General features: G+C 51.2%; 2 protein-coding genes across 2 annotated transcripts in view; both read right to left on the reverse strand.

Annotated features, from left to right (window-relative positions):
- The window catches only part of LOC310997657 (NLR family CARD domain-containing protein 3-like), a gene marked incomplete at its 5' end in the record, with an annotated part of 366,988 nt that overhangs the window by 185,991 nt on the left and 168,497 nt on the right, over positions 1-12,500 (reverse strand). The window lies entirely within an intron of this gene.
- The window catches only part of LOC310997409 (uncharacterized protein), a gene marked incomplete at both ends in the record, with an annotated part of 34,863 nt that overhangs the window by 8,210 nt on the left and 14,153 nt on the right, over positions 1-12,500 (reverse strand). The window contains 4 exons of the mRNA XM_083987088.1: positions 4,422-4,813; positions 6,880-7,146; positions 7,827-7,953; positions 11,693-12,427. Coding sequence (XP_083843214.1) covers positions 4,422-4,813; positions 6,880-7,146; positions 7,827-7,953; positions 11,693-12,427 — 1,521 coding nt within the window. The remainder of the gene's footprint in view (positions 1-4,421; positions 4,814-6,879; positions 7,147-7,826; positions 7,954-11,692; positions 12,428-12,500) is intronic.

Genomic DNA, 12,500 nt, shown 5'->3' on the forward strand with positions numbered 1-12,500 from the left:
GGAAGTTTCATGGTGAAATCTGTTAGTTAAAATTTTTGCCCTGCTCACCTGTAGTGTAGTGATTAGTATTCACCTGAGGATCAGTTGTGTTTCTCACAAAGCAATTAAACACACACATACAGACACACACACACACACAGACTCGCTCTCTCTCTACATCCATCAATGTCAGATGTTTTCACTTAAACACACAAACAGAATGTGTGCCAAACACACACACACACACACACACACACACACACACACACACACACACACACACACACACACACACACACACACACACACACACACACACACACACACACACACACACACACACACACACACACACACACTCATTCCTAGTTTTCCAGGCTCAGATGAAAATAGCTCTGTCACCACCTCTGCTCCCACGACTCTGTGTGTGTGTTTTTCTGGGAGTGTGCGTGTGTGTGAAGCCTGAGGCTGATGACAGGAAGCACAGGAGGAGAAGATGGAGAGAGAGAGGAGGATTGTTGTTCTTAAAGGGATAGTTCAACATTTTGTCAAATTGGCCCATTGCCATAATCCCTATAGTCATAGCAGTAGGTTCGTTACCTTTAATTGTCGGTGCAAGCTATTTTTAGAACGGCGGAGCAGAGCCGTGAGCTGCTCAGAGCTACGCTACAGAAGGCTCATGGGATTTCTTGGTTTCCCTCATCAAACTCATCAAATACACAATCCAACAACTCCACAACGCTCTGGTGGACAAGTTGTGAGCTGCACATTCACCACGCTATGAGATAATAACACAACGTTACCAGACAGAGTTGTTTTAGAGAGAAATACATGTAAAACCGCTGATGCACGTTGCCTTCAGGGACAGTTTTTCATCAAGCAGTCTCTGTATTTCCCTCTAAAACAACTCTGTGTGGTAACGTTGTGTTATTATCTCATAGTGTGGTGAATGTGCAGATCACAACTTGTCCACCAGAGCGTTGTGGAGTTGTTGGATTGTGTATTTGATGAGTTTGATGAGGGAAACCAAGAAATCCCATGAGCCTCCGTAGCGTAGCTCTGAGCAGCTCACGGCTCTGCTCCGCCGTTCTAAAAACAGCTTGCACCTACGAACCTACTGCTATGACTATAGGGATTATGGCAATAGGCCAATTTGCCAAAATATTGAACTGTCCCTTTAATGTCTCAAGGTCACACACACATTAAAATGAACATGTTATTGATCACATGTGTAGGATGTGATTGGTAATAACGATCAATAACGAGGTTAATTAATTAACGAGGCCTGATTACAGTTAATGAACTGTGTGTGTGTGTGTGCGTTTTCTAATTGAGGATAATCAGCAGCAGCGAGGAAAATCTGCATCACTGAGCTGCTGACGCCACGGCAACCGTCTCCGCAGCTTAGCAGCCAGACAGTGTGTGTGTGTGTTTGTGTGTGTGTGTGTGCGTGCGTGTCTGTCAAACGAAGCCGCTCGCCGCCACGCATCGGCAAACAGGATGCGAGCTCTGCCCTGGAGGTGTGTGTGTCTGTTTGTGTGTGTCTGTGTGTGTGTGTGTTTTCTAGCGCAGCAGCCGACTCAAACAAGGAGGAGGAGGGTCGAGCAAGAGAGAGAGAGAGAGAGAGAGCGTGTGAGGCAGACCGTGTGTGTGTGTGTGTCCTCGCTGCCCTGAGGAAATCTCCGGTGCAGCAGCTGTCAAAACGGCACAAGCCACCGACGCACACACACGCACACACACACACACACACACACACACACACACACACACACACACACACACACACACACACACACACACATTATTCTTCCTCCATAACCTTCAATCACTCCATCCCTCCCGCTCTCCTTCACTTTAATCTGCAGCGAATTGAATTACACACACACGCACACATGCACACACACAGACACACACACACGCACAGTAAAAACACACAGACACACACACACACACGCCGTCCCTGCTGAGCTTTCCCAGCGAGCTCCAATCAGGACGATAATTACGATGATTAACGGAGAGAGAGAAGGAAAAGGAAAAGAGAGGAAGTGATTGGTGGTGGTGGTGGTGGTTGAGCCGTTTCCATGACGACGTCGCCGTGACGATGCGTTCGAGTCAGGTTCAGATCGTCAGACCTGGACGACATCTTTATTTTTTTAACGTCTTTTTTTTTTTTCTTCTTCTTCTTCTTTATTAAAGGGTAATTACCGTTTTTTACAATCTGGACCTTATTTCTAGCATAAAATCCGATCATTTCCTCACCCAGATAACTTTGGTGTCATTACAAGTCGTTCAGATGAAATTAGCTCCAGCCGAGAGCCGCGTATATCCGTATAATGGAGTCTACAGGGCAGCAGAATGCAGCCTCTAAATAACACATTATCTGCAGAGAAACTCCTTCATTGCACCAATATTTAGTTATGATAGGCCTCCTTTTCCTCCTCTCCTCCTACTCCTCTTTCTAGTGTTATCAACATCCGGGGTCTGTAGGTTAGGTTGACCTACTAACCTCTGATCTAGAAGATTCTGATAATAATCATTTCACTTCGGCATTAGCAGTAGCAACAGAGATGACATCATCCAGGTCAGAGGTCAGTAGGTCAACCTACAGACCCCGGATGTTGATAACAGCTAACCCCGGACTCAGAGGGGAATAGCACTAGCCTATCAGAACTAAATATTGCTGAAATGAAGGAGTTTCTCTGCAGATAATGTGTTATTTAGAGGCTGTATTGCGCTGCCTCGCATTATACGGATATACGCGGCTCTCGGCTGGAGCTAAGTCGGAACAACTTGTAATGACACCAAAGTTATCTGGGGGAGGAAATGATCGGATTTTATGCTAGAAATAACAGATTGTAAAAAAACGCAATTCCCCTTCAACACCAAAATCTCAGCTCTTCCTGCTTTGACCATATTTGGGCGTAGTGGGCGGAGTCAGGCGCTGCCAAGCCGGCGACGGCAGGCGACCAAGCCTCAGAGGAGGCGGCCATCTTTGTTTACGCTAACGGTGCGTTCACACCAAACGCGATGGACGCGATGCCATCGCCCGTAACGCGAGTATCGCGTCGCTTGACACATTTGTCACATTTTTCACCATCGCTTCATCGTGCTATGATGCAACCCACATCCCGCTATTTTCTTTCTCTCGTCAACCATGGCTGAGAAATATTAATAAATATAAAATACATATGAAATATTCATAAGGAGGAAGCTGTCGGTCCTCTGACCCTCTGCAGGCATTATCTTTTTTATTACAATCGCGGTAAAAGTACGACGTTGTGTCGTAAAGCTCCGGGAAACGGCCATGGATGTATATTATTGATCTGAGGAAAACACACACAGCCCCGGGTGTTTTTTTGTTTTTTTTTACACAGCCACAGGTTCTCTGTAGGAGGGTCTGGTGAGCGAGACTACAGCCACAGTAATCTTCTCCACCATGTTTTGAAATGTGTGTCTGGTAGCTGTGTCAGTGACGTGGTTGAATATCAACACTGATTGGATGTCGCGGCACAGCGTCACGCGATGTCGCTTGAAAAGTTCAAATTTTTCAACTTCAAGCGATGAACGCGGAGAGGCGATGGACGCGTCATCGCTTCATCGCATCGCTCGTATTGCCCGAAACGCGTCGCCCGACGCGCCATCGCGTGTCATCGCGTCATTTACATTGACTTTTAATGGAAAGTTGTGGCGTTCATCGCGTTTGGTGTGAACGCACCGTAACACAGGACGGAGCCGATGGTGCGTTCAGGGGCTTCACGTTGTTAAAAGACGAGTCGTGTTTCTACTTTCAGACGGGAGAGCGGTGATGTCACCTCCACCCGTCTCCACACAGGGGCCTGGGAAACAAGCGCTCACCACCACCTCCTCCTCCTCCTCCTCCTCCTCCTCTTTCTCTGCTGCTCCTTCTCTTCTCCCACCTCCGCCTCATCTTCCTCCTCCCTCCTCTTCCTTCTCTTCTTCCCTCTACTCTCCATCCTCCTCCTTCTCCTCCTATGTCCTCCCCTCCTCCTTCTCCCTCTTTCTCTTCTTCCCTCTCCCCATCTCCTCCTCCCGCCTCCCCTTATTCTTCCTCCCTCCTCCTCCTCCTCCTCCTCCTCCTCCTCCCCCTTCTCCTTCTCCTCCTCCCCTTCCTCCTCTTCCTTCTCTTCTCTTCTCCCCTCTCCTCTCCATCCTCTTCCTTCTCTTCCTGTCCTCCCCTCCTCCTTCTCTTCTTCTCTCTACTCTCCTCCTCCTTCCCCCTCTCCTTCTCTTCTTCCCTCTCTCCTCCTCCTCCCCCTCCTTCTTCTTCCTCCTCCCACCTCCTCCTTCTCTTCTTCTATCTCCCCTCTCTCCTCCTCCTCCTCCTCCTCCCCCAAATCAAGCGCTCCCATTCTCACCGGTCACAGGGACTATTTTACGAGGCGAAGTAACGCTCTTATTTGACCTTTTTACTCCTCACTCACCTTCCCACTCTTCTCCTCGTCCTCTTCGTCGCTTCCTCCTTCACCTCCTCCCTCCTCCTCCTCCTGTGCTCCTCCTCCTCCTCCTCCCGTGTGCTTCGTCTTGCAGGGGCGCTTGCCCCTGGGCTTGTCGGGGTCGTCGTCATGGCAGCGGAACTGATGGGGGTCAGGTGAGGAAGAGGAGGAGGGAGGAAGAGGAAGAGGAGGAGGTGCAGCCAGGAGGAAGGAGGAGACCCTGCGGCTCTCCCTCAGCCTCTGGTGCTTGTCCTGGAGGCGGGAGGAGGAGGAGAAGGAGGAGGAGCAGAGGGAGGCGAAGGATGCGGGGGCCAGTTGCCGTGGCGTCGGGCTGCAGGGTTGCCGGGGGAGATGAGAGGGGGGCGGGGCCACGTGGAAAACTGGAAGATAAAAAGTAAAGAAGTTAGAGAGAGACTGCAGTGCATCATGGGTAAACTCCACCTGACTGCACCTGAACTAACCACACCAGTCAACTCCTCCTACTTCTGCTTCTCCTCTCCTCCTTCACCTTATCCTCTCCTCTCCCTCCTCTCCTCCTAATCCTCCTCCTCCTTTCCTCTTCCTCCTACTTCTCTCCTCCTCTCCTCCTTTTCCTCCTCTCCTCCTACTCCTCTTCCTCCTCTCCTCTTCTTCATCTTTCTCCTCCTCTCCTCCTACTTCTCCCTCCTCTCCTCTCCTACTTCTCCTCTCCTCTTCCTCCTCTCCTCTTCTTCATCATACTCCTCCTCTCCTCTTCTTCCTCCTCCTCTCCTCTTCCTCCCACTTCTCTCCTCCTTCTCCTTTTCTTGCTCTTCCTCCTCCTCTCCTCTCCTCTTACTTCTTTCCTCCTTCTCCTCCTCTCTTCCTCCTCTCCTCTTCTCCTCTCATCCTCTCCTCTTATCCTCCTCCTTCTCTCCTCTACTCCTCCTCCTCCTCCTCCTCCTCCTCCTCCTCCTCCTCCTCCTCCTCCTCCTCCTCCTCCTCCCTGTCCTTCAGCAGCGGGCGAGTTAGATAATAAGACACAGAGAGAGAGAGAGAGGAACAAAGAAACACAGAATGGAGCAGCGAGTGAGCGGGCGTGCGAGGCAGCAAAGAGTGGGGGAGGGGAGAGAGAGAGAGAGAGTCTTCTGTTTTCCATTGCAGACGCACACACATACACACACACAGACACACAGAGCCAGAGGTTGTTTCTGAGCCGGTGGGGAGACACACACACACTGCTGAATTATTTATCAGCCTGGACACACACACACACACACACACACACAGACGCACAAACACACACACACACCTTCATTATGTGTTAATTCTGAATGAGTGTAGGTGTGTGTGTCTGTGTGTGTCTGTGTGTTTATGTGTGTGCACTCAACAGGAACTTATTATTTACTGGGCGCACACACATAAACACACACACACACACACACACACACACACACACACACACACACACACACACACACACACACACACACACACACACACACACACACACACACACACCTCTAATAGTCAAACTGCAGGTTTATTGATTTTTTTTCCAGAGTGACATCATCACCTGCTGTGACTCGTGGCTCCGCCCACCTGTCAATCAAACTGTGATGTCACGTGGGATCAATTAGACACATCAACAATCGCTTCCCCTGCGCGCGCGCGTGTGTGTGTGTGTGTGTACCGGCTCCATCTGGGAGATGTTAGACGGCTATTAGCACGCCATGAGGCCGCCACGGGTTCATACACACACACACACACACACACACACACACACACACACACACACACACACACACACACATATATATACACTATACACACAGGAACACACACAGTCAGAAGACACACACACACACACACACACTGGTGTTATTCCTCTCGTGTGCTCCGGCAATCAAAGAGAGAGAGAGGAAAAAGAGAGGAGGAGGAGGAGGAGGGGGGGGGTGATGACAGCATAGAGAGAGAGAGAAAAAAAGGAAAGAAAGGGAGAGAAGGAAAAAAGAGGGAGACGGGGAGAGAAAAAAATGAAATCTTAAATCTGAAAGAGAGAGGGAGAGGGAGAGAATGAAAAAAGAGAAGTAAAAAAAAATAGGAAGAGAAGGATAAAAGAGGGAGAGAAGGAAAAAATAGAAAGACAAGGGGAGAGAAAGAGAGAGGGAGAGAAGGAAAAAAGAGGGAGAGAGAGAGGAAGAGAGAAGAAAAAGAAAGAGAAGGAAAAAAGAGGGAGAGAAGGAGAGAAGGAAAAAATAGGAAGAGAAAGAGAAAGAAAGAGAGAAGAGCGAGGTTTCATCAACTGCGCTGCCTTCAAAATAAAAGCCTCCCTCAGAACAGACTGTGATCACTTCCTGTCAATAAAACAACGACGACTGATATTCAGTGATCGATCGATTGGCTGATTATTGATTTCCTCATTGATTCCAATTGTATCGATCTGATTGGCTGTGACCGGTCTGATCTGATTGGCTGCTGCTCTCACCTCTGGGCCCGTCCCTCCTCACAGACGTGATGTCACCCCAGCCTCCGTTGACCTCTGACGTCGCCCTGACGACCGGCACGTCCACCCTGAACTTCCTGTCCGCCTGCGTTGCCGTTGACGGCGTCAGCGTTGCCATTTGCGGCGGTAGCGTTGCCGTTGGCAGCGGCGGCCAGTGTGCGAGCTCCGCAGGAAGCCGCGGTTTGTTGAGTCGCAGCCCGTTGAGCTCGATGCACACCTTCAGCTTCTTCACGTCGTCGGGGGCGGAGTCTGCATAACGACAGGGAACGATCAGCCAATCAGTGGTGAGAGACGGAAAAACAGGAAGCTCCTACTCCTTCTCTTCTCCTCCTTCTCCTCTCCTTCTCTTCTCTTCTCCTCCAACTCATCTTCTCCTCCTCCTCTCCTCCTACACCTTCTCTTCTCCTCTCCTCCTTCACCTTCTCTTCTCCTCTCCTCCTTCACCTTCTCTTCTCCTCTCCTCCAACTCATATTCTCCTCCTCCTCTCCTCCTACACCTGCTCTTCTCCTCTCCTCCTTCACCTTCTCTTCTCCTCTCCTCCAACTCATCTTCTCCTCCTCCTCTCCTCCTTCACCTTCTCTTCTCCTCTCCTCCAACTCATCTTCTCCTCCTCCTCTCCTCCTACTCCTCATCTCCTTCACCTTCTCTTCTCCTCTCCTCTCCTCCTTCACCTTCTCTCCTCCTACTCCTCCTCTCCTCCTTCACCTTCTCTTCTCTTCTCCTCTCCCTCCTCTCCTCTTCCTCCCACTTCTCTCCTCCTCTCTCCTCCTCCTCCTCTACTCTCCTCCTCCTCCGCCTCTCCTCTACAATTCCTCCTCCTCCTCTCCTCTTATCCTCCTCCTCCTCCTCCTCCTCCTCCTCCTCCTCTCCTCTACTCTTCCTCCTCCTCCTCCTCTCCTCCTCCTCCATCAGAATGGGCGGTGCTCACCTGTGGGCTCCTCCCCCTCCCTCCCCCTCTTCAGTCGGCTGCTGGTGATGCTGCTCTGGTGAAACGGCTCCAGGCTGAAGACCCTCCTCCGGTTGGCCGGTGATGATGTCATCAGGGGGGCGTGGCCCTGAAACCGACCAATGGCTGCAGGGAGGAGCGTCTGCTGCCGTTTCCTCTTCTCCTCCTCCTCCTCTTCACCTTCACTCTTCTTCCTCCGCTGCTGCTGCTCCTCCTCTTCCTGGTGGTCGGCGTGGCGACGGGGGCAAGGGGGCGTGGCCAGCGAGGGGGCGTGGTCATTAAGGGACGTGGCCAGCGAGGGGGCGTGGTCATGAGGGGGCGTGGCCAGCGAGGGGGCGTGGCCATGAGGGAAGGTCGCCTGGAAACCTGCACGACACAAACAGATCCATAAGAAACTGATGACGCTTTTAACTCTTTAGTGACCGTTTGCGATTTTTCTTTTTTTTTCATTATAGAGAGCCTAAGCGGAAGCAGGAAGTAACGTCGCCATGGGACCTCAACTCTGAAAAACTCGCCATTCAAATGAATGAGACTGAAAGTTTTATTTCGTGATCCGTTTGAATTGCGCCATGAGAAAAAAATATGTCCTCTACCTGTTTAAAACATCACGTTTCATGCCGATTTTATTTTACAATAGTTTTACAACAAACTGCTGATTTCTCGGGATGAAACGTGATGTTTTAAACAGGTAGAGGACATATTTTTTTGTCATGGCACAATTCAAACGGATCACGAAATAAAACTTTCAGTCCCGTTCATTTGAATGGCGAGTTTTTCAGAGTTGAGGTCCCATGGCGACCGTTACTTCCTGCTTCCGCTTAGGCTCTCTATATGCCAGAACGTTGGCGACCTTTGACCTTTTATTTCTTCTCTCTGTTTTTATTTCTTCTTTCTTTCTTCTCTCTGTTTTTCATTTCTTCTCTCTGTTTTTCATTTCTTCTCTCTCTTTTTATTTCTTTTCCCTCTCTTTTTATTTCTTTTCTCTCTCTTTTTATTTCTTCTCTTTCTTTTCATTTCTTCTCTCTTTTTATTTCTTCTCTCTTTCTTTCTTTCTTTCTCTCACTCTCTTTTTATTTCTTCTCTCTTTCTTTTCATTTCTTCTCTCTTTTTATTCCTTCTCTCACTCTCTTTTCATTTCTTCTCTCTCTTTTTATTTCTTCTCTCTTTCTTTCTCACTCTCACTCTCTTTTTATTTCTTCTTTCTTTCTTCTCTCTCTGTTTTTCATTTCATTTCTTCTCTTCCTCTTTCTTTCTTCTCTCTCCCCCTCTCTCTTTTAATTTCTTCTCTCTCTCTTTATTTTTTCTCCCTCTCACTCTCTCTTTTTTCTTCTCTCTCTCTCTCTCTCTCTCTCTGTGAGGATCATCCGACTCGTGGTGCGTCCCGTGGCTCCCGGCCACATTATGCGCCATGGCAACGGGCCATCAAAGCCCATCGTCATGGCAACATTGTCGTCTGGGCGCGTGCACGGACGACTGCTGCTTAACATGCACACACAAACACATACACACACACACACACACACACACAATCGAAGCAGCAGCTGCAGTTCCTCTCCCGACCACTAGAGTGACAGTTACGGAGCGTTTTTTGGGGGCGTGGCCTCTTTGAGTGACAGCTGGTGGTAGTGATGTCATCGCTCACCTTGTTAATCAGCTAATTGGATGAATCAGATGAAGCTCCTCCTCTATGACCATATTTGGATCGACAGGGAGTTTGGGGGCGGAGTTACAGAGCCTGCATCTTTATTTATGTGTGTTTGTGTGCACATTTGGTTTTCTGGAGGAAACTGGGGCAGTGGTATGTTCGAGTCAAAGTGAGCGAGGTGCACAGAGAGTTCAAGTGTGTGTGTGTGTGTGTGAGTCTTTGAAAGACACACACACACACACACACACACACACACACACACACACACACACACACACACACACACACACACACACTAAAAAAGAAAGCGGGAAAGAGACAAAGAAAGTGAGGGACTTCAAGTGAGTGAGATCAGCCAGAAAAAGTGTGTGTGTCTGTGTGAGAGAGCATGCACGTGTGTGTGTGTGTGTGAGCGTGCACGTGTGTGTGTGTGTGTGAGCGTGCACGTGTGTGTGTGTGTGTGTGTCATCCTGCAGAACTCTCCGGAAATCCTCTTACCTCTCGGAGCCTCGGCAGCGGCTGCAGAGGGAGTTCTTCCTCCTCCTCCTCCTCCTCCTCCTCCTCGTCTCCCCTCGCTCTGCTGGCAGCGCTCCCACCCCCCTCCCCCTCCTCCTCCCCCTCCTCCTCCCTCTCCCTCTTTCGTCCTCCCCTCCTCTCCTTCCCTCCCTCCCCCTCCCCTCTGGCCTCCTGCCAGCTCCGTCTCCCCTGTTGCTGTTGAAGCTGCTGCTGCTGCTGCCGTCATCCCTCCTTCCTCCTCGTCTCCTCCTCCCCCTCCCTCTCCTCCTCCCTCCTTCTCCTTCAGCTCCAGCTCGGAGAAGCGCAGCATTGCACGCTGGGAAAACAAGAAAAAAAAAAAGAAGAAACAGAAGAAGAAGCATGAAGCATCAGAGAAGTGACAACATCTGGTTTCTGAACTTTCCTGCTGCTAACGAGCTCGTTAGACTCCGTCGTGAGTTTCAGCCATTGTTTTTGGCGGTAACCGTGGGTAACCAGCGGCGGCGGCGGCAGTGGCAGCGGTGACGGTGTGGTAACCGCTCCCTGTGCGCCGCCTGACAGGCCCGTTCTCCTCCCTCACCTCGCTCTGCCCCGACCACAAACCCATTTTAAAACTTAATGGCCCGTGAAACGATCTACAAATCCATCCAACGCCGCCGCCGCCGCTCGGGTCCGGCAGCACCCAAGGGCGTATGTGAGTTAATTTGAACCTTCCCCCCTCCTCCCCCTCCTCCCCCCTCTTCCTCCTTCAGCAGCTTCACCTCCCTGAGCCGGCGGCGTTTCAGAGGAAACGACCACGGTGAAGAAACTGAACTAAGAGTCAGAAGCAGAAAATACTTTGTTCATGTTCAACAGGACGTCACAACACATCTTCATCTTCATCTTCATCTTCATCTTCATCTTCATCATCATCATCATCATCATCATCATCATCATCATCATCGTCATCATCATCATCATCTGTTGGTTCACTGTCTGTGACGCTATAAACCACTGTTACTAGCTGCAAGGATGGAGGAGGAGGAGGAAGAAGAGGAAGAAGAAGTAGAACAAGAAGAGGAGGAGGAGGAAAAGGAGAACGAGATGGAGGAAGACGAGAGGAGGAGGAGAAAGAGAAAAAGGAGGAGGAGAATGAGGAGGAGGAAGAAGAAGAGAAGGAGAAAGAGAAGGAGGAGGAAGAGGAAGAAGAAGAGAAGGAGGAGGAGGAAAAGCAGAAAGAGATGGATGAAGAACTGGAGGAGGAGAAAGAGGAGGAAGAAGAAGAGGAGAAGAACAGGAGGAGGAGAATGAGGAGGAGGAACAACACAACAACAGGAGGCGACATAAAGCAAAGTCAGAGAAACAAAACCAGATGTTGACCTCTGACCTCAGCACGACCCCAAACATGCACCAGCCGAGATGGAGAAGAGAGGAGGAGGAGGAGGAGGGAGAAGAAACAAAGGAGAAAGAGGAAGAGGAGCAGGAGGAGGAGGAGGAGGAGACAAACATCTGTCCTCACCTGCAGCGCTCTCTGCTCGCGGCCCAGCGTCCTGGCGTCGGCCAGCAGCTCCGTGCTGAGGCGTTTGAATCGGTCGCCCACGAAGCCGGAGGAGGTGGAGAGGCGTCTGGTGAGGCTGGAGCGCCGCGTGCTGCCCTCCTCCTCCTCCTCCTGCTCCTCCTCCTCCTCCTCCTCCTCCTCCTCCTGCTCCTCCTCCTCCTCCTCTTGCACCTCCTGCTCCTCCTCCTCGTCATCTCCGTCCCGGGGGCGTGTCCTCCCGTCTGCACAGCTGGACGTCGACGTGTCTTCGCGTTTGAAGTCCAAAGGTTCTGTGGTCGGGAACGTCGGTCTGGTTCTGACACAGGAGGAGTCAATGACGCTCCTGCAGACGGAGGAGGAGCAGGAGGAGGAGTCGGAGGAGGAGGAGCAGAGAGGAGGAGTCGGAGCGCTGGAGGTTCTGGGAGAGAGCAGAGTCCGGTTCCTGCAACACGGACCCACAAAGGTTCTGTTGACGCCACCAGGAGGGGGTGTGGCTGCAGCGGCGGCGGCGGCGTCAGCTGAGGGGGCGGAGCCTGAAGGGACGGAGCCTGAAGGGACGGAGCCAGAGGGGGCGGAGTCTGAGGGGGCGGAGCCTGAAGGGACAGAGCCTGAGGGGGCGGAGCCTGAGTCCACCAGCCTGGTCCAGTTTCCACCAGAACCAGAACCTCCGCTGCTCCTCGCTCTGCTGAACTGCTGAGGAGCCGTGCGGGCGCAGCTCATCGTCTGCTCCTCCGGGACGTCTGGAGACGGACTGAGCTGCTCCTCCTCCTGCTGCTCCTGCTGCTGCTCCTGCTCCTCCTGGTGTCTGGACACCTCAGGAGGTGATGCAGACCTGAGGTGAGGAGGTTCTGATCCCGCGAGGACCTTCGGGCGCCGTGGCACTCGGTCTGGACCGCCGGGCTCGGAGGACAAGCGGTCGTCACTCACCTGGTCGTAAGAGAAAGAACAAGATACGTAGTGATGAAGAACCACAGGAACTTTTACCTTAAAGGGACAGTTC

This window comes from Trachurus trachurus (assembly GCF_905171665.1).
Source record: "Trachurus trachurus genome assembly, chromosome: 2".
In the NCBI taxonomy this organism is placed as follows: domain Eukaryota; kingdom Metazoa; phylum Chordata; class Actinopteri; order Carangiformes; family Carangidae; genus Trachurus; species Trachurus trachurus.